General features: G+C 38.6%; 2 protein-coding genes across 6 annotated transcripts in view; one reads left to right on the forward strand and one right to left on the reverse strand.

Annotated features, from left to right (window-relative positions):
• The window catches only part of DYNC2I1 (dynein 2 intermediate chain 1), a 30,157-nt gene extending 21,318 nt beyond the window's left edge, over positions 1-8,839 (reverse strand). The window contains exons 1-6 of one of the 2 annotated variants that reach the window (XM_085317698.1): positions 8,716-8,839; positions 4,548-4,601; positions 2,782-3,211; positions 2,059-2,108; positions 1,165-1,500; positions 99-166 (exon numbers count right to left, since the gene is read on the reverse strand). In XM_085317698.1, coding sequence (XP_085173824.1) covers positions 99-166; positions 1,165-1,500; positions 2,059-2,108; positions 2,782-3,211; positions 4,548-4,601; positions 8,716-8,730 — 953 coding nt within the window. In that variant the 5' untranslated portion in view covers positions 8,731-8,839. Of the gene's footprint in view, positions 1-98; positions 167-1,164; positions 1,501-2,058; positions 2,112-2,781; positions 3,212-4,547; positions 4,602-8,715 lie in introns of both variants that reach the window. The other variant, XM_085317697.1, reaches the window with a different exon arrangement.
• Positions 8,840-15,137: 6,298 nt separating this feature from the next.
• ESYT2 (extended synaptotagmin 2) overlaps positions 15,138-22,679 on the forward strand; it is a 97,161-nt gene continuing 89,619 nt past the window's right edge. The window contains exon 1 of one of the 4 annotated variants that reach the window (XM_085317702.1): positions 15,138-15,625. In XM_085317702.1, coding sequence (XP_085173828.1) covers positions 15,266-15,625 — 360 coding nt within the window. In that variant the 5' untranslated portion in view covers positions 15,138-15,265. The remainder of the gene's footprint in view (positions 15,626-22,679) is intronic. The other 3 variants (XM_085317701.1, XM_085317699.1, XM_085317700.1) reach the window with 3 other exon arrangements.

Consider the following 22,679-nt stretch of genomic DNA (forward strand, 5'->3'; position numbering starts at 1 on the left):
ATGCAAAATGATTACTCCTGGATGATTTGGTGCTGACTGAATCTTCTCTATAAACAGATACCGTACAACATATGTTTACTTCAAATGTCTGAATGTACCTTATATGCTGATGGCTTGTTTCCCTTTCTTGCTGCTGAATCCCCTCCTGTTTTTTGTATTCACTGCTCTGTAAAAGAGGTCACAATATTAACATGTCAGAAACGCTAGAGGAATTTCATATAGGAACATATGTCAGTAGTACTGGTATTAAAGAGTGAGAGGTTTCTAAGGTATTCATTTATTTCATTGATAAATACTGTGCTATTTTGTATAGGTCACTGACTGTAAGAGGAAGTTCTGTGTATGAACTAACACCAGAACAATCTCCTACTGAAACAGCCATGGTAAGCAAATAAACATCAGTAACAGATATGCCACACATAATATGAGCTTGTCTTGAAAACATTAAATGCTTGGGATTGAAGTTTGGCTATGACTCTTTCAACATTGCATTTCTGAAAGGAAAGGAAGAGAAGGAATCTTGAATCTTTTCCTTTATTTACCTGAATCATTTTAATGCTTAATAACCACAGTAAAATCTGGCTGATAAGACACCATCCCATTATTATACTAGTAACAACAGTCAGAAAATACTCTGGACCCCTAGGAAACTGCTTGTCCACACTTAAATTGTTAACCCATTTGGCTAGTAATTGGCCTAATTTTGTCATAGGCCAATGAAGACTTTCCAAATAACCCCCAAGTGTGACCAAAAAGCTAACAGGGACTAGGGACTGTGGACCATTTGGATGTGGCCAGCCTGTTTCAGAGAATAAAAGAGATTTTAACAGTTTGGACTGCAGTATTCCACATCACTTAGTCCCAGTGACAGACAACAAATCTCAGGTATTTTTAATTCACAAGATAGGATCTGACTCAAATTCTAGAGCATAAAGATTTGTCTAAGTTTGGAAATGCACTCAGTTGGTGGTTCAAGTTAAAATTGCATTTCCCTATCTATGAACATGAGAAAAAGAAATGGAATTCTGCAAGAAAAGCATCAACAAAGATGCAGATATTCTAGAAGAGCTACTTCTGCAAATTTCCACAGACTATAAACCTTAAGCAAGCCGTTTTTACACAGTAAGTTATAAGGTATTGCTTTGAAGTCTTAGGAGAACTAACCTTAAGATCATATTTCTTTCTTCCACTTTCTTCACTTTTTACTCTTTCATTCATTTCTGCTGGTTGTCTTTCTCTGTCTCCATGGGAAGATCCCTCTTTAGATCTCTTTGATTTATGTTTTTCTTCATCTTCCTTTTCAAACAGTTTATGAAGTTTATGAATTCTCTCTTTTGAAAAACTCTCTTTTCCTGGATTAATAGAATGTTCTTTTTTTATTCTGTGTCTCTTTTCTCTCCCTTGATCTGCCTCCTCCTCCTTCTGTAACTTGTGTCCATGTTCACTTTCTTCACCTTTGTATACTAAATATTTGCCAGTGCTATTTTTGGTATAATTATCCTGGAACAAGAGGAAAAAAAAATAAAGTTCTCCAAGATTGTTTTATCTTAGAAATTCACCATTATAATGGTCAAAAATTGATAGATCTGTTAGGTTCATAAACTATCTGTCAGCTCAGATCTTCTATCCCATTTTTTCATCACATATGATGGCTCAGCACCTTTCACTTGGGATGATGATACATCTTCTGGGACACTGTATACTTTACTACAGAAAATTCTTTGGATTTGGTATTCTTCAAGTAAATTTAATTCTTTGTTTACGAGGCACTCTATCACAAAACAGGATGTATACTTACAAATACCTTTCTAATAAACGCATAAGTAACATGTAAAATTTTAACAAAGGTGTACAAAAATGAAGCGATTTGTTCGCTAGCCAATTTTTATTTTAAAAAAAACATGAATAAAGTATCTGCTTGAAATAGAACTACTTGTAAGAAGCTTAGACTAAGCATATCTTGGATTACTTGGGAAGTGAAGCCTGATTGAATTTCTCCATTATTCTCCCATTTTATCTTCCTTTATAAAAACAATTCATTCCTTTTCCTTCTTTTACCTTCATTCCTTTATGTCTTCTTTCTTGTCCTTCAACTCTTGTTTTCTCTTCTTCTAGAAAATATATGTATAAATTAATAAATACTTTATATTACAATCAAACTTTGTACATAACAAACAAGCCTGCAGAAAATAACACTTCAGTGAAATGGACCTTCTATCGTAAGAATTCTGTCTTGTATCTCATTCAATAAAGTATTTACAAATACTAACCAGTTTATCATTTTTCTAGGGTCTGGAATTACTGAAAATTAATAATAAAATAATATAGCATTCAGGTGAAATTCACTTTCCAAAACTGATTATTCCTATTTCTTTACTGCAGGAACTCTCTGTTCTCAGGTGCCTTGGGTAATCATAAGCGTAGTGATACATGCTATTAACTTCAACAATCACCCTGCAACTTTGTTTGATATTCAAAGGGATCCCTCAGTAGAGAATGGCTGGGCAGGAAGATACTTAATCTCTCTTCAAGACAAATGATCAACAAAAACTGTGAATGTCAATGCCTTTTTAAGGGAAGAAAAACCAGCATCAAAAATTCATAAAAGCACTAAAACAAAACTAAGTCACCGTGAGATTCTCTAAAGATATATGCTTCAGCATGTACTCAAGTTTGCTTGTCTTTATGCTGTCTGTATAGGTGAGATGTAGCTTCAGAACATTTCTGTCTAAATAGTAAATGAAATATTTAAAAGTACAACATCAATGCAAAGCAACTTACCAAAATGATGCCTGCTTTCTCTTCTTCTGTGATGTTCTTTATCTCTTACTTCAAATGATTTCAGATTATTTTGCATGTGTATTTGCTTCATCTCATGCCTTTTATGTGTTTTCTCTTCTCCCTCATTTTCCTGGTCTTTATCTTTTCTTACGTTGTACCTTTCCTTCCCCAAACCTGATTCTCGAACTTTATCCTTGTAGCTCTCTCTGTCTCGTTCTTTGTGGTGTTCTTTTCCCCCTTCTCTCTCTCTCATCTTATCCCTGTCTCTTTCGCTAGATTTAAATCTCTCTCTTTCTCTTGTTCTTTCTTTGCTCTTCCCTCTGTCTTTGTGTTCGTATTTATGAGCATCTGTGTCATGAACATTCTTTTCCCGCTGCAGTTTCTTTTCTCGGTGCTTTTTGTCTTCATTTTGACTATCTGACTGTGATGCCTGAAGTATAAAAAAAATCTAATTCAGTAATCTATTTTGATATAGTATACTTATATGAAGAGATCCATTACTGGACTGTTAACTATAATTTTCTAAACTGTATTAAAATGCTGATACATCTCCAGACTTAATTTGTATGTAAAATTACTAAAATTATACTTGTATTTATAGTAAAAGAACTAGTAAGTGAGATTCATAAGCTGCATTTTCAGTATATTTGAAAAAAAGGACTGTGCAACTGTGCATTCTGCTTAGTGCCCTCCAGTTCCTTTAGGACAGATCAGCTTTTACTTGAACAGAAAGCAGAATATAGCCCATAAAAATTGGGAAAGAAAATTTTGGCCTAGATCTATTCAAGCTGCTATTATTTTAATTTTATTTAAGTCATAAGAGATTACATTTGAACCTTCCTGAAGTGAACAGTGAAATGCACACTGATTTCACTACATTCACAAGTTTGGCCATTTTTCTAATTTACAATAAACAGGATTTTCTTTTTTGATTATATCCGTGCAGTAAAGTGAATTAAACGTTAGCCATCTGTTTCACAGAAATGAAAGCCCCATCATATTGCTTCTGTTGAAACTAAAACTTTTCAACTGTGATCTTATTGCTTTAGCCTACATGGCAGTAGAGAAAACGTTACTGAAAGCCTAAAAATACAAAGTAATTCTTCTATAGCACTGCCAATAAGGCAATAAGGAGCTATACAGAATAACTGATAAAAATCCAGAAAACAGATGAACAAGAAGGATGTCTGCAATTTATCAAAGCAGTAATGAAGATCTGCACAAGACACAGAAAGGGAGATATACATACTGGAAAACAGCTTTTAAAAATACATAATAAAAATGAATACATGGTGATGTTACTGACTAGAATCTGCATGCAAATTTGGCAAACAGATAATATAACTAACCAGGTTAAAGGAGCATGGCAAACATGATAGATGGTGCTAACAAATACAGTAAGTAATACATCATATATGTATAGCAAACTGAGTAAGTATATAAAAGGGGGAGCTATAACATGGATTTGGGTGGCCAACAAATCAGCCTCATGATGTGCAGAAATCTGTGCATTAATTTTATACTGAGCTGTGTAGCTGGACTAGGTTAAGCAGGCCAGTCTTCAGACATACTAGACAGATTCCAGAACAATCAGCTGTGGCAAGGAAGTTAACAGATATATATTAAATCTGCATCTTTGAATACCAACAGTGCCAATCTTAGAAGTGTCTGGAGTACCACCAGTCAACTCACTCTTAGCCTGTCAATAAATTCCATTGCCTTAAGATAACTTACTATCGAAACTAATAAAAATAAAATAAAATTACCCTAAGATGTTTCTTAAGTTCTTCTGATTTCCAAGTATCTTCTTTAGTTCTTCTCTAGAAGAACAGAAAAGACAGAAAGCAACTAAATAATGAATTTGCAGTGAGAAATAAATCCCTTGACAAACAGTTTTTATGAGGAAAGGATCAAGGTATATATGGTAAATACCACTGAAATTTGTTATGTAAACATTAATTTGATTTAGTCTTACTGTGTGTACTTACAGTATACCTGATCTAATTGGATCTGGAAGAGGCCAGAAGCTCAGACTTCTACTGTATCATCCAGCTCTGTATACACATGGTAAACAGTTTTGAAGTCAGTGCCTGTGGCAGATGACACCAGAGCCCTTCAAGGCAGGTTCAAAACTGTTTGGTCTCCTAACAGTCACTCAACAATATTACAGATGGAACACGTATGCACGTTCATGCCAAGCACAAATCCCCGAGCAGTCTACTTTGGAAAGGACCTATCAATATCATTCAGTTCAACCTCCTACTCAGATCAGGCCTAACTTCAAAGCAAGCCCTGGCCAGGGGCTTATTCAGGTGAGTTTTTAATATGTCTAAGGTTGGAGATTCCATGCCTCGTCTGGGCAACCCATCCCAGGGTTTGATTACTTTCACTGTAAAAATGTTTTTCTTATACCCAGTCAGAATTTTACTTGCTGCTGCTTAGGGTCACTGTTTCCTGTCCTTTCACTGCACATCTTTGAAAATAATCTGGCTCCATCTTTTCTGTAGCTTGTTAGACAGCTGAAGACAGCAATTAGATGATTCTCTCTCAGTCCTCTTTTCTCTAGGCTGAAGGAACTCAGCTCCTTAGCCTTTTTCCCACATACACATCAGGAGCTCCAGCCCCCTAACCACCACAGTGTCCTTTATCTGGACACTCTTTTACACCCAGGGCCCTACAACTGGGCACAGTACTCCTAATAGGGCCTCACAAGTGCTGAACAGAGAGGAACGCGCACTGCCGTATACCTGCTGGCTATGGTCTTGATACTGCACATACTCTGCGTGTGGTTAGCACTTGAGCATGCCGCTGACTACGTTTGACTTGCTGCTGCCAGGGCCCCAGATCCCTTTTCTGCAGAACCACCCAGTAACACTTCTGGCACTACTTTTCAATCAGCTGTCACTTAATGTTATATACTGGTTCAAACTATATATGTAAGTTGACTGCCATATGAAATATTGGTAAGTAAAACTGAAGTAAAAAGGGAGAAATATAATGAAAATAATCAGAGCATACATGGAAATTGTTTCACTAGACTTCTCCCTAGTTAAATAGGCAGTTAAAGAGGTTATATTCCTTTAATCCTCATCTGCAAAGGTTACTGCTTGGCTGTTAGCTTAACTGCTAAAAAGAATTAAACCAAAATCATTCATATTATATGAGAACACTAAAGAAAAATGAGGATTTTTAATCTATCAAATACTTTTAACTATTTCATTGAAGGATGATGATGATATTCAAAGGGATATGACCAGGTCATACTTATTCTCAAATTTAGGCTTGGTTAAAACTTACTAAAGACTAACAAAATAATTGCTAATGAATATGATGAGCTGCACTGATGGGAAAAAATAAACATATGGTGCCCTTTTTTGTTAATTCATAATAGGAAACAGCATGTAAAAGCATGTTTTAGCTTTTTAATTATTCTGTATTGAAAAATTCTGGTCTTTTCAAACTTAGGTATTTATAGATCATCATTATGGACTGGTGGACTTTGGAGGAAATGGATCATAAGTACCAAGAAGCTAAATTCAGATTAAAAAAAAAACAGTGACCTTTAAGACTGAAATTTTGATTTCTTCTGATCTTTAAAAAAAAAGACAAAAGGTACAAGTATTCACTACTGCAGAACCCCAGAGGAGAAACTAAAAGCAAAGATGGTAATTTTCCTGAGTGAAGTTTTGTCTAATTTTTTTAAATAAAGTCTATCAAAATCATCTACAGACCTTGTGTGGGAGGGTAAGCAGACGGAAAAGATAACAAGCAGACAAGATAGAAAATTAAACAAATAGAAGAGAGACCTTTTATAGAGCTTAAAGAAACTAAATACCTTTGAAATCACTGTTTCTCTGTCAGTAACTAAAAAAGCACCATAAGAGTCATTTGTACACACAAGAAGATAATTTTAAATTACATATTTAAAATTAAACTTAGAAATTACCTTCAGCTCAAGCAATTCCAAATTCATCAAACAATAAAGAATAAAAAATGATTTAAACTAAGTAATTACTACTGATATGCCAACAGGCTTTTCGAGAAAGTCAGATCATTGTTCTGCAGGAAGCTGCTGACTATATGTTTAAAAGCATTTTTTTTTTTACTGATTAATTACCTTTTGAAATCTAGAGGTTCTATTCAATTCTGTTCAGTTCAACTTCTTTAGATAAAGAGAGCTTGTTATTATCTAATTCATAATTAAAAAGCAGGTGTGAGAGCTCGAGTTCTGCAAGTTCCAAACTTCTGAACGACATGAAATCAGTTTAACTCAGACAAAACTTCATTTGTTTAATACCTCAAATACATAATTATGTTTTGATATTTTTTTCCTTCATATGAGAACAAAGAAGGACAAAACAATGCTAGTATAACTAAAAAATGTAATTAAAGGTTGTATTTTTGCATTTTTATTGAACTTCAATTTTCACCCAAAAACAACCGTAACAGCAGAAATTAAAATATTAATCAGCATTTTCTAAAACAGTTATTATATTAAGGATCTGAATAAACATAAGGTAAAATACATATATGCTTAAACAACTTTACAACTTATCTTCTTAGCTTACAAAAATAAACGCTTAGCATAAAGCCTGCATTGATCTTCAAATTAATATGTATTAACAATGACCAACAAATCTGAGTATTTTTTGCTTAGAGAAGTAAAAAGTACAGCTATAAACTAACTTTAAAAGGATTTATCGAAATTGCTCATTTGTCTGCTAATCTAAAATTTCTAATATATTCACTTAAATCCAGATTAGTAATTTAAACCACACTGAGGTTTAACTCAATCCATCCACCTGAGCGCACGAGGAGCTCATCAGCTGATATGCCACTCCAAAAGAGCTATGACAATTTATAACATTTAAAAATCTGCCCTCTAAGCTAAAGCAGGTTAAGCACGTTGTGGTATGAAGTCAGCTGATGAGATGACCTTGCTACTTTAGATAAGCTCTTTAAGAGAGACTAAGCGACGTTTCTTTGCTTGTAAAATAGAAAGACTGGAGATTTTCAGAACTTCACTAGGTAAGGCCTTGAGCAACCTCAGTCCACTATGGAGTTAGCCTTGCTTTGAGCAGCTTGGACGAGACGACCTCCAGAGGTCCCTTCCGACCTACTTCTACGATTGTAAAGGGGCATTTCTGTAGTCTTAAATCTATGGAAAGGTAATCTGTTCTTTACATATAAATATATATCTTTCTTATGTCTAATTATGGGTTGACTATTTGAGAGTCCTCCTAGATAATGCAAGGTAAAGTTCTCACTTGCTGTAATAGGAGCAGCAAAAGCAGACTTTACAATGTAACCCATGTACGCTACCAGCTCTGGTTATTTACCAGTCTCATAACACACCCTTACACTGAAATGGTATCTGAATAATAATCCTTAAAGCATGGTCTTGACTAACATACTGTATCATATACTTAGTCCAGCCACTATACTTTCTACTCATCCATATGATTACAAATGAATTAACTCCAAGAGTCACAGCACAACAGTATTAAAATTTATGGCAAAGTGATTTGATACCTTTGTTTTTCAGAAGAGTATGTAATGGGAAAGTCGATGTTAACACGTTGATATATTTGGGGGGGGTTATTTTGCAGCACTGTATACTTTTTTAATAAAACAAAACTTAGGCTAAAGCTGAGCAGATTACTAATGATGCGATACCCACAGAAGGGGCAATTATTAAGGATACTCATCTAGAACACGAGGAATTAACACGTCTGGATGTTATCACAGAGCATCTCTTTTCTAGAAAGTTCTGCAGCGGCACCGAACAACTCCCCTCGGCGCGGGCACGCGGGCTTCTCGCTGCTGGTACTTGGCGGCGGCGCCTCCCCTCCGCCAGGGCCGCAGCAGCGGGGCCTGCGCCGCGCCGCCGCGCTCCCCGGGGCCCCGGGCGCTCCCCGCCGAGCCCTCCCTCACCTTGTCGGTCTCCATGGCGGGGGCGGGCGGGGCGCTACGCGCGGGCCCCGCCGGGCGCCATGTCCCGGCCGCTGCCCGGAGCGCGCAGCCAAGCGGCGCAGCCGCGTCCGAACTGCCTAGCAACAGGCGGCCAGGGCAGGCAGCCGCTCGGCCGAGCGATGGATCGGCTCCGGCTCGGGCCCCGGCCCCGGAAAGGGTGGGGCGCTGCCGCCGCAGAGGCTCGTGGGACAGGGCGCTCCCGGCGCTCCGCAGCGGCCGGTTCGATCCGGCTTGGTCCGGTGCGTGCGGCTCTGCCCGGGCGGGAGCAGCAGCCGGGAGGGCCCGTCGGGCTGCGCCCTGCTGCCCGGCCGCGGGAGGGCCGCCTCCCGGCCCGGGGGCGCGGTGGAGCGCCGTGTCCGGGCGGTGACGGGGCCTGCGAGCCGGGGGTCTGCCCTCTCCCGGGTACCTTTTACGCACCTGCGTTTTCCGGTTTAGTACTGGCTCTGCCTAGGCTAAGCGTACATGAAGCCCGGCCTAAAGCTGCCGCTTCCTTTCTAGTAAACCGACAGTCATGCGCCGTTATTACGGAGGGGGGAAAAGGGTAACAGGCCATAGACTGACCTAAGCTGTTCTAATCTGCGTTGCATGCAGATGTAAGGTAGAGGCGTGCGTAAAGAACACTGCAGAAATAAATACATTAATAATCCCACAGTAACAGGTATCAGAGCTATTTCTGCAACATAGCAAATGGCAGCTTCCCAAGCACATGCGAAGCAAACTTGAACGATGATACCCTGCGGGAAAGGTGTGTGCTGTTTACACAGTGAATGCTTACAACTTATTAACGTGCTGTGCAATTTAAAAGACTCTATGAAAATTCCTCTAGGCCCTTTAGGTTTGTTGCCTATTTTTTTCCTGTTTGTCAGTAAAAATAATGTTTAACTGTATATCAGGGGGAACTAAATTTATTGCTATTATTCAGTACTAATGTTTGTAGAAAACTGACCAATGGCGGAGGGGGAGGAGAAGTAATGGAGAAGCCACTCTTGCATTTGAGAAACAATTTTGCTCCAGTTAGTTTGACAGCAGTTGCATTACAACATAAAATAGTATAAAAGTTGTCTCACTGTCAGGAATATTAAATATTTTCTTTTATGTAGCAGAACAGCAAGTGGAAATTAAGAAAGCAATTCAGGAGGAAAAAAAATTTTTTTTTGGAAGAAACATTAACCATGAGTTATCTTTAAGGGCTAAATTACATCTACTAAATATGAACATTTATGGATACTAAACTATTTATAAACATTCTTATGAATAATTTAGCTGTCCTTGGCAGAGCAATAATAATCCATGAGAATTTTATCTTCCTTGAACAGATAAAAATGCATTTATAAGCCATCTTGGATTAACTCAAAGTGCTTTTAGGCCAAGATGATGACAGTGTTATGAATTCATGGAACTAGATATCTGCTTAGCAAAGGTTACTCAACAGAAATGCTGTCCTCCATATAAAGGCAGAAGGACAGAGACTACCTTCAAATACTCTTAATTGAACTGCATTTATTTTTAATAACTGTATTGCAAGTGCATGTAACAAACTAGCTAGTGTGACAGCAATACTCAAGATGGACAGAACAGAATCTGTTTTTGCATATTCTGGTTCTACTATCCACCTCATTAGAATATACATGTGTATTAGTTGTACATGCACTAAATTTCAGTTTCCAGCTGAAAAAAATAAAAATTCCCGCTGCTAACAGGAGTGAAAAATAGCTTTCTATTGCCCTTAGCAGACTCTGTAGCAATTTTATGGCAAGAGGAAAAACTACAGATGTGGGAAAGCACCACTATAGGGTTGGAAAAAAGTCTTCAAAGCTTAAAGCTGTTGACCAAACAGAAGTTTAACTGCTGAATGAGAACAGAAATTGGAAGATTACACCTATGAAATAACAGAACTGAAATTTATGGCTCTTTAAATGTTTTTGCCATGTATATGAATAGATAAATTACAATTTTCCATCCATATAATGGGAAGAATGAATACATAATATTTTTACTATTTTTTAAAAAAATGGGCTTTATATCCATATGAATACGGGCAATAAAGATGATAGATAACTATTGTATCACTAGATGGCATAAAAGAATGCCCTAGCTTTTCTTAGAAAAGGATGTGGTAAACAAGGCTACTAGTAGCCCTGGAAATTTTAATAAGATTTTAGTTTCTACATTGTCTGGCTTCGTATATGTATCTTACTCTTCATCCATGCTTTTTTTTCCTGAAAAACAAGAATATAAAATAACTTAGCTATTTACATTCTGCAGTAATGGGCTATTTTCTGGTTTTGGATGTTTTCCTAATGTGACAAAACAATATAGATTTTTCTCTGTTGCTATATGGAATGATGCACCACAGAATTATGCCAGTAAAATATTGGAAATACGAACCTTCATAGGGACAACATGGTGACACCATTCCATGCTTAAAAATGATTATTCTTTTATTAGAGAGAAAATTAAAATCATGGATTTTTTTGCATGAAGGAAGAGACTTGTTAGAGGTCTAAGCTTCATAAGCATCTTTTTACCTGCTTTTCTTAAACAAATTTCTGCTGAAATCTTACCAAGATGAGAAGAAAAATTCTGTTCTCAAAGGACATCCAGAAATTATCTGTGTCAAAGTGGCTTATGGTAATCAAACTTGCAGGTTCATACATAGAAACAACAAAAATGAGGGTCTCTGAAATGGAGTATATTAAAATACATACTTTTAATACTTTTCTAGGCTAGTAACAAGTATGTGCCTCTAATTTTGAACAGTAACTTGCAAGAATCTCATTAGGAAAAAAAAGTCCAAACAGAATATGAACAAGGGGAAAATCTATTAAGAAACAAATTATAATGGACAGTATTTCTGTACTGAGAAGCAATAAATATTTGAGCATCTTAGTCATAAGGGAACAGAGAAACTGAAGCCAGATTGGGTAATACCAGGGATCAGACATGGTTTTCTTCCAAACAACAGCAGTTCTACATAGAGTCCTCAGATTCATAATTGTGCTGTATACTAGGTAATCTGAAGTAGGAAGAGAAGTTTTTTTTGTTTAAGAATGTTGCTTGAGACATTTGGATAGAATCAAACACATCATGAGATTTACTAGGATGAAATTATGTTCCCATTCATAGTGCCAAAGTTTTTAGAAAACTTCCATCTGAGTAAACATTATGATGTTTCTATGCAGTAGTTAAAGGTTTATGTTTAGTTAAAAAACTGTAGAGAGAAGCTGCAGATTGAGATAATTCTGCTGGCTAATATAAGGTATAATATCAAATACTGTTCTTCAGGAAGATTAACTGTTACTGAAAACAGTCAAGAAGCATCAATTAAATAAAAACTGCTTCCAAAACATGTTTTCTTGTGTGGAATCCACAAAAGTCAGGCAAACCTTAGTATTTTTTTAACCATATAAAGTGAGTTTTGCTCATTTTTCTTATTCTCAATTTAAAAAATTGTACAAATAAGATCTTTGGGGAATTTATTATGAATGATAGTGTTGATTCTTACAGAATAAAAGCATCATGGCAGACCACCAAGAGAAACATAGTAAGACAGTACTTTCACTGCAGTGGAAGCTATTGAGTTTGAAAAAGCTAAAAGGTATCCTATAAAAGGGAAACAAACATATGACTAGGAGTAAGTATACAGGAACTGCAATCAAATGGAGTTTAAATTAAAAAGATTGTCACAGATTCAAATTTTCCAAGTACAAGAGAAGACAAAGATCCTGTTACTTTGTGCTTCAACTTTTGTATAAAGTATCAATGAAAATTCTCAGAACTCAACAGACATACCTAGTAGGATGTGAAAAGAACAGAATATATGATAACCAAATCAGATAAACGTAATTAACTTTATAGCTGATAAAACTGTCTGGAGGAAATTAAGGGAAAGCTAGAGTAATGTCTGGGATGCGAGTATCTTCATCCTTGAAGCACTAAAGAAGACTGCTATCTTAGGCATTAAAAAATAGAAGGATCAGGAAATAAGTGAATTATTTTAACAAATCCAAGAATCTAAAGGAAATTATTAAACAATTCGTCTGCACCAACAAGATAAGGACAATGCTAAAAAACAACTTGCATTTATCATGAATATTGTATCAAATGCTCTAATAGAGTAACTAACCCTGACTTATCCCCCAGCAGCAGAGTTTGTATTTTTAACAAACCTCTTTTGTCCCCATAATGAATGACATGCTAATTTCATTCCACCCTATTCGTTTTTTTCATCAAAATGTTGCATGGGACCAAGTTACCTACAGAAGTTCTAAGAAGTCAGTGCAAACCATTATTCCGAGCTTTCTAATGAACCTAATTAGAGATAAATGTTATCAAATTATTGTTACAAGATCCTGCTTCTGTTTGCCTGTTTGATTGGCACTGTATCACCCTCCTGTAGTTCTGATTAACCAAAATCCTGCAACAACTAATTCATTACTCTACCCAGGATCAAAGCTAGGCTGTCAGGCCTACAATTACATGTTAGTCATGCTAAATGCTAGCACAAGAATCTCTCTCTTTTTTTTTCCTAATGTGTTTCTCCAGTGTATTGACTGTGCAGGGTACTTCTTTGCTCATTCTATATCAAGCTCATTTGCAGAACTTAGACCTAGACATGAAGGGCAGTAGAAGAAGATGCAGCATATGGTAAAGTGTTAGTTGGCAAATGTCATGTTAGTTCCATAACTTTTTTTTCTTGTTTTGAATTTTCACTTTGATGTGTGATACAGCTATATTGGGCTTCCAGTAATGAAGCCAGACAGGGAAGTAAAAAGGGGCAATGGAATTAAAATTTAAAACTGAGGTCTTGAAACAACGAGAAAATAGTTACTGTATTGTAACAGAGGGAGATAATACGGACATTTGTACTAGGTGCTTCTAAACCTCAGGAGTGGGGTGTTCCTCCCCTAGAAAGTCTATATAAGCAAAACAGTTATTTAGAAAAGGACTATAATAAAGGAAAAAAAAGAATAAATACTTTTAATGTAGCTTGGTATTATTGGATAGTGTCCACACAGTTTCACTTTTATCTTGATCGAAACTACTGTGGTGTTCCTAGCAAAGTCAATATGGCTGTGTGGCTGCTACATAGATCTGCAGGTTGCTTGATAATAACCCCAGGTTAAGGTAACAAGTTTTTACAGGGTCTTATGTGGCCCTTCAGGCCTCTCATTGATACAGTCTGTATTTTGAATTCTGTAGAACTAGAGGTTCAAATAAGCTCAGAGGCATTTTCAAAGCATGGAATCCTCTGTAGTTGTAAATAGTTGATTTTGTTACTCTTTAATGCCCTTTTGGTCTTCATTTCCAAAGGAAAATGAAATGTATGAGCTTCCCATTTGTCCATTTTTAAGTCTTTTCATACTTTTTCTGCCTGTTGGCTAAATTTGTTCCCCCCTCTTCCCTACCTGCAAATGCTAGTCTCAAAAAACTCTTACAAATTGTGTGAAAATTAGCAGCTGAAGAGTGGATGAAGTGTCCTGAATCACTCCTGCTTAGTGAAAGATTTGTAGGTTGGGAAAGCCAAAAACAACCAACCAACCAACACCAAACCACAACACTTTAATCTGCAAGTGTGTACCAGCAAACTAATTATCACAGAGTTAAGGGCTGGCAACATCTGTCCCTTCCCTAACGAGTAGTTACCTAAAAGCTTTTACAGAGATAAGAGAGTATTAGGAGGGAAGATGTGGGAAGCAGGTGTTGTGGTAATACAGCGAGAAACTGGGCTTTATTAGTTTCGCAGAGCAGGGCTTGTGTAACCTCAGAAGCTGCGTTCGTGCCCGTGGCTTGTGCTGGGAGCCAGTGGAATGGCGCCCTCGGTGGCGGGTGCCACCCGAGACACCGTCCACGCTGACGAGCTGGCGGGGGAGTCGGCTCCACCCGCGGGCGCGTGGGGCAGCTTCGGCAAACACCTGGCGCAGCAAGAAGCGCGGAGGCGTTTATCAGCTGGTCCTTCAATATCCCTCAACAGCGAGGGAAGGAAAAACATGAAGCTCATTACTTAAGGGTGTAACAGGTGGAAACGCTTCAAGCGCTGCCGTGACTAGCGAGCGGGGAGGCGGCGCGGTTCGCCGGGAGGCGGCGCACGCCATCACGCGCGCGAGCCCGCGGGGAGCCGCCCGCGCTCGCTGCCTCCCTGCGGGAGCCCCTTTCCTTCCCGCGCGCCGCCGCCCCGGCGGCCGTTGGGCGGCCGTTGGGCGGCCGTTGGGCGGGCTGCGCCTGAGGGAGCTGGGGGGGAGGGGCGACAGCGAGGCGCGCCCACGGCCGCGGGCAGGGGGGGGCGGCGGCCGCTGGGCCGGGCCGGGCCGGGCCGCCCCGAACCCGGAAGCGGGCGGCGGCTGGCGTGGGTGCGCGGCGAGCGGGGCCGGGCGCGGGATGCGAGGCGCCGCTGCCGCCCTGCCCCCCGCCCGCTCGCAGCCAGCGCCCGGGGAGGAGGAGGAGGAAGGGGGGGAGGAGCCGCCGCGGGCGGAGCGGCAGCAGTTGTAGGCGCCGCCGCCGCTGCGAGAGCATGAGCGGGTCCGCGGCTAAGCAGCCCCCCGCCGCGGGGACCGCCGCTGCGGAGCCCGCCGCCGCGGAGAAGGCGGCCGGCGAGCCGGTGCCGGAGTCGCCGCCGCCGCCGCTGCTGAGCGTGGACGTGACGGGCTTGGTGTCGCAGTTCGCCAGGAGCTTCGTGCTGATCTTCCCCGTGTACGTGCTGGGCTACCTGGGGCTGAGCTTCAGCTGGGTGCTCATCGCCTTGTGCGGGCTCTTCTGGATCCGCCGGCACCGCGGCGGCAAGACCTCCCGCCTGGGCCGGGCGCTCGCCTTCCTGGAGGACGAGGAGGAGGCGGTGCGGCTCAGCGTCTCCTCCGCCGACCTGCCGGCGTGGGTGAGTGGCCGACACCGCCGGGCGGCTCCGCGGCCCCGGCTCCCGGGGCGAGGCGCGCCGCAGGCCCGAGCCCTAGTGCCGGCCTGGCGGCGGGGAGGGAGGCGGCTGCGGGGATGCCACCTCCCGCGCCCGGGCTCCGCGGGGGCTCCGCGTCCTGCGGCGCGAGCACTGGGACGCCGCGGCCCGGCCCGGCCCGGCGCGGCGCGGCCTCCAGGGCGTTAACACCCGCGGGGCCGCGGCTGCCGGGCGCAGTCCCCCGGGGGAAATAAACTTCACCTCTTGCTTTTTTCTTTTCTTTGAGATTAGCGTCGAACAAAATCTGTATCCGGACGGTTTGGCAGTCTCTAGTAACGCGTTTCCTAGTAGGGAGTGATAGAGACACAAAGTGGTATTTTTGGGGCTGTTTTCAGAGTTGATGCGAGGACGAGGGTAAAGGTGTTAGGTGGCTTCGTGGGTTGCTTTAAAAGGCTTTCGTGGAAAGCGAACCTTTACTGGAAAGTTTTAGTGTTTATGAAAGTAAATAAAGAAATATGAACTAAAACAAAACGAATAAAATTAAAAAGTAAACGTCTTAGTACTATCATCTTTTTTAAAGCTGAAACTCGGTTTTGAAGTTCAGTACTTCTTCTTAGTCATTTTTGCTTTGGAACTTTAAGAAATTTGTAAGAATAAATACAATTAAATGCAAGCTGCGCACAGTGTCAGTCCTTAGCCAGGCCTCATCCATCCCAGTCTGCCTTGGTCATCCTCTGTGCAGAGCTTGCTATGATCTCTGTCACCATACATGAAGTCTTGAGGATTTCTGCTAAATCTATCCACGTGATTTCTTTGCTGGCTACTGTCCTCCACTCCTCAGTAGCAGCCATCCACATCTCTGCTGTGTACTCTTTGCAGTGAGTGTGCGTCAAGCAATTTTATGATAATGCTAAAAATCCAAGTAACTATTTTCAAGTGGTCAAATTATCTGTTGTGAACAAGCTATATTCTAGTAGTGAAGTCATGTGAATTTCAGACATCTGTAGAGAAGATATGGTGTAAGTGTGAAATGGCGGAATTCTTACTTCTGTTTCATTGTATCTTTACCCAAGTTCTAGTGTAAGATCATGTGAGAATGGAGATTGTATTTTAAAAGAGATGAGGCAGAGATAAGATAAGCTTCTTGCTGCTTGAAGCTGGGATGGGAACTTGGCTAATAGGTCTGAATTTTTTTTATCTAATAGTCTATTCTTGTGTATTAAAAGTGAATTAATTGCACCAGATTTCCTTTGGAAATATCTATGTGCTGGTAACTAAATACTACTATCAAGCTTAGTGCTGTTTGTAAATTTTTATTTTATATCATACTTTGTTACCGTTTCATAAAATGGGAATACTTTATGTTGAGTTGTCCGGATACCTAGAGATTTAGAAATGGACTTCTTGACTTTAACATACACTATCTGTAGACTGAAATTTAGAGAGATGAATGAATGATACAAGTGCCTGCATACCGTCTGCTATTATGAAGAAGCAACCTTTCAGTGTGCAAGATTTCCCTCAAAAGTATGACCTTTTTCTCTTAGCTGATTTTTTTAAATCTTTAGTTCTTTTTCTCTTAAATCAGTCTTGACTCTTAAATGTCTTGATTCTTTTGCTTTAGGTGATATTGATACACACACACACACACACACATATATAAAGGTCATACTTTTGAGGGATATGTATATATAATATGTTGCACTCTGGAAGTATTGTGCTTCCAAGTAAATGTAGTTTCTTGATGAAATGTGGTCTGAAAAAGAAGTATTTTGAGAACTGAAGACCCTCTTATTTGTATCAAAAGTGGTGCTTAATGTTTGCTGTCATATTCATTTAAAATAAGCTTTGTGAGTTATTTTTCTGCTTTTATAACTTGTCTTGGAAAACTACAACAGTAGAAATTTTCCTGTATATTACATGTTGCATAGGATATAATAAAACATTTTTTTCGAGTAAAATTGTCTAACATCCCAAACACTTATTTGCGTCTGTAGTCTCTTTCTGTTTTGTTGTTGTTAGAAAAAGATCTTGGTGTTCTCCCTTTCCCCTCCCCACTTGGGGTAGGTTGTTGTTTTATTGATTTATGAAAAGTATTGAGTAATATTTCAGAGTTTATTTTAGAAAGTGGTTATGGTAGGAGTATTGAACTTAAATTCAATATGTATGTATGTGTTAAAATTTGAAAAAATATTTTCTTCATTCCTGTATAGATCTGAATCTCCTGTCTGTTGCTTTCAAATAATGAAGGAAACATTGTTCCTTCTGTGTCTCTTGTACTTCATTTAATTAATTTGAATAGAAGAGAGAACCAGGGAATACTTCATTTACTCTTAAAAGAATAAAATCTGCTGTAGTGATAGACTTACTGAAAGGTGGTTGAAACTTTGCCATATGTTCAGAAGCTGTCATCTGATTTTATTGGGGTGAGGGGAGAGGAGTGGGCCCTTCTCCAAGTCATATAAAACCAGGCAAGAGAATTTAAAATGGGAAAAGGATTGGGAGCAAAATGGTCTTTATATACAGTCAACATTTCCCCTTTTGTAGCAATAACTTTATATATGTATTTTATACTGGCATAAATGTATTTAAGATGCGGACATGCACAAAGAAAGTAGCAATTCAAGAATTACTGCTTTGAGGGTAGAAAGTAGGAAACCAAGACTTTCAAATCCATTTTCAAAGGCCAGGCATCATATCTTGCCTTGTATTTTTAAATTCGTCATTGAGTTTCATAATTTAAGTGGTAACTTTTGATTGGTTGTTCTGTGATAATATGTAGCAAATTTGTTATCTAATTTTGTTGTGGCAGGTGTTTTTTGATTGTTTACTGTAGCTGTTTTAATGTGTGTACAGTTTGTGTTCAACAACTTTTTTGCTTAAGTGGGACTTTGACTTCTGTTTTACTCCGCATACAGATAAAAAGTCATGCTGAAATTCTTCCCAAATTAACAATTATTTGGCTTGGTACCAGAGGCCGTATCTGTGCACAGTCTGTCAGCAGTCAGCAGGAGACCAAAATAAGAATGAATCTTAGCATTTTTAAATAATTGATTCTGAAAACATTTGGACAATTTCTTAGCATCTCTAGTGATGTGTAGTATTTCAATTTCTGTATAATACATCATTAGCAAAACTAATGCCAGTTTAAAATACTAATAGCAAATTTATGATAGTATTTTGGGTCCTACATACTCGCCTGACTTTCTGCTCTAGTTTGGAGTGATTTGAGGGGGAGGGGTGAGTTTTCTCATCTACTTCACATAAAAGGAAAAACTTGGCCTAAACAGAAAGAGGGGTCTAGATAGGCTTGCCCCCTATTTAACTAAATTGGCTTATAGTGAGTGCTACTGTAGATAGATTTGATACACTTTTTCTTTTTTTCCTATGGGTAAGCTATATGCAATTATTATAGACTCCACTAGTATTATGAATTATTGTTAGACTACAATGCCACAACAGCTATAGGGAAAAGATCCTGATAATGTCAGCATATGCTGTTTTTGTTGGATGCTGATATATAGCTGTAATAACAAAATAATTGTCAATTCGTATTTAGTTGGGTGTTATTGCAGTGGTTATGTTTAGTAAAGTATGATTTCACACAATCATACAGAATGGTTGAGGTTAGAAGGGGCCCCTGGAGATCTAGTCCGACCACCCTGCTCAAGCTAGGTCACCTAGAGCATGTTGCACAGGGTCATATCCAGGGGTGTTTTGAGTATCTCTAGAGGGGGACTACACAACCTCTCTGGGCAACTGTTCCAGTGCTCTGTCACCCTCACAGGAAAGAAGTTTTTCCTTATAGTCAGGCAGAACTTCCTGTGTTTCAGTTTGTGCTTGTTGCCTCTTATCCTGTCACTTGGCATCACTGAAAGGAGTCCAGCCTCATCCTTTTGACACCCTCCTGTAAGGTATTTGTAGACATTGTTAAGATCTGCTCTCAGTCTTCTCCAGGCTAACAAGGCCCAGCTGTCGCAGCCTTTCCTCATGAGAGAGATGCTCCAGTCCTCTAATCATTTCTGTAGTCCTGTGCTGGACTCTCTCCAGTAGCTCTGTCTCTCTCTTGTACTGGGGAGCCCAGAATTGGGCACTGTACTCCAGATGTGGCTTCAAATTTTTATAATAGTTACGTATTTTTTAGTTGAACATTGAATTGAATATTGAACAAACTGACAGTGTCTAAGAGACGAGGAATCACTGAGTAAAAGTAGACTTCAGAATATGTGACTGAAAAAGGAAACTGATTCATAACTTAAAGTTGATTTGGTTTTAGGCTCATGTCTTAAAGTGTACGTGCATATTTTTCTCTATTTTCAAACCCTTCCATGAACTTCTTGTCAAATGCTCCAACTATGTGGTTAGACCAATGAAGATTTTTGGTTTTTTTTACTAGTGTTAGGAATGTAGACCCAGTAGTGGAAGAAAAATGGTTAACTACCTCCAACTATGGAGTCATTTTTCTGTATGGAGTTACATCTGCAGACTACAGAAGATTGAGGTGTTAGGCTCTTGCTTGTAATTGATAGCAAGTTATCAATACTAAGAAATCTTCCAAACTGGATTTTAGATTGATTGTTCAAGATAGGATTCTCCAAACAAATCTCTGCCTGTGGAAGTTAAGTATAATCTCAGTAAACCTGATAAACAAGTGGACATCTGTAATGCCCTATTTATTTTTTTAATTGTCATAGTACAAAAAGATCTTTCTCTAAACTTTTAATAACACAGAAGGATGAAAGTAGAGTTTAATTATACCTTCAGTTGATGCTATGATTACTGTAACTATCTGAATTTTAGGTGAATTTTTAAACTACATGCTAAAACATAAAATGAAGTCTGTGAGACATTGTGATGAATTCTTCTAGTCCTTTCTCTAAATGTTGCCTCAGCATGTTAGGTTGACTTTACCAAGAAATGATCTGTAAGAAAAAATACTTCCATGTATGACTACTTAATGCCAACCTGGATCTAATCAGTTTGTACTGTTAGTATTGTGGATGGCCATGTACTCTGGGCTGCCAGCCTGCATCTGGAAAGTATGAAAGGGTGTGAGTAAGAATAGAATAATAACTTGTGTATTTAACAACTGAACTCTACTTTTCTTCTTCTGCCTGATGCAATTTTTTAAAAACTGCCTTCTGTTTGAGGTATGCCTGACTGTCTATACATACATGTATGTATTGTATTTCCTTTTTTTCCAAGGAAGAAATTGTTCTATGAGTCTCACTACCAATAGCCTCCATGAAACTTTAATGTGGCTTCTTATACTTAGGAAGGAACAAAGATGACTTTAAGAGCACCTCATAATAGATGTGAATGGTGGTGATAGGAATGGAGAACTAGGAAAAAAAAAGGTATTTGTATTAGACAGTTGGTAGTATCTTCCTGTTTCTGAAAATAACATAGTGAATTTGAGAAAATTAAAACTATGCTGAGAGAATGTCTGTCAAATAACACATTCTCTTGCATAGTAACAAAATAAACATCACTACATGATTCATATGGAATGATTTTTCTCAAAATATTTATGACAGAAAGCCGCATGATAGACTGATGTTTATGAACATGATACCAAATTACTTTTTTTTTTAAAAAAAAGTTTGAAATTGATAGTTTTTTGAACTGACAAATAGTTGATCTATAATAAAGACTTTTAATATGATAAACAGATACTACATAGCAGTTATTGCTGAGGTTTGGAACTACTTCACATCTGCTTGTATGAACAGCTGAGGAAGAAGTATACTCTTTTTCCTGAGTATGAAAAGAAATTTCTAAAAAGTATCTAAAGTGTATTTATTCCCTTGAACCTGTTTATTCAGTGGTTGAATGTAGACTTTGAAGGAAAGCTTCAAGGTGGATTCCCCTCTCTGCTGTGCCCCCCTGCCCTTAAAAGTTTGATTTCCTAAAAGAAAAGAATTTGTGTTGTAGGGCTTTTTTAACTTTCTTTTCAGACTGCTAATGTTGTTCACATGTTTAAATTGTTTTTGAACGTAGGGGTAGGGCCAGCTTTAACCAAATTTGAAAAAGTTGAAGTCATAAAGATCTTGTCAGTAAAGAGAGTGGTTTTCTTTTGAAAAGTAGAAAAAGAAGCTTTAGACAAGATTCTTCTTACTCTGAATTATTACTTTTTTTTTCTTTAAGACTTCGCACATTATAGAATGTAACTGGATACTCATTCTAGGTTTTTTGGTGGGTAGCATTGCACACAAGTATGCACATGACAGCCAACTGGGAAACAGGAAGAATCAAGGTTATTAACAGGAAAAATTATTCCTAGATTATTATTTCTAGATTCTAGTAATGAAACCCTACTCTAGAAATTCTGAGCCTTTAAAGCACTTGTTTGGTGTCACATTCTTGTATTTTTGAATGAAAGAAGAGATGGCATTTTGTTGCTGGTAAGATAAAAATCTTTGATTTAAATAACTTATTGCAGCTTATTTCCCACTTATCCAGCCATCACTAATAATAGCACATAAAAAATTCTCTAGTTACTGAAATTGCCTTTAGCATAATTTGTATTGAGCTTTGCAGCAATTCTGTGCTGACTATATGCCTGAACTGAATCTAGAGTGTAGGTTTCTAAAAGCTTTTTTAAAATGCTGACTTGTGAATATCCCTTGAAGTGTGTGAACACCAGTTTGTTAAAACTTCCTAGTACTATATCAGATTTTGAAAGCATTGCTTTACAAAAAGAGATGTATTTCATTGGTTTGATGCATATCAAATCTTACAGATAGAACAAAATTAATGAAACATTATGAGTCCTTAGGAATGGTTACAGAGATGAGAGATTTTGGATTAGACAATAGTAATGAAGATGCGAACTTTTTAATTGTTTTGGCCTGACAAATCTTATCTTTCTATTATTTTTGCTTATTCCTGAACAATATAAACTTAATCTTATTTTATTGTTTTATGAGAAAGTTTGGAATGAACACCCTGAAGCAACTCTGGAGCTTTTCTTTTGCCTAACATGGGCCAACTTCTAAGTTTCATGTAGTCAGACTTGGCAGGCCAGCAGAATTTCAAA

This window comes from Rhea americana, unplaced genomic scaffold (assembly GCF_003343005.1).
Source record: "Rhea americana isolate MKP2758 unplaced genomic scaffold, rheAme1 scaffold_50, whole genome shotgun sequence".
NCBI lineage: Eukaryota > Metazoa > Chordata > Aves > Rheiformes > Rheidae > Rhea > Rhea americana.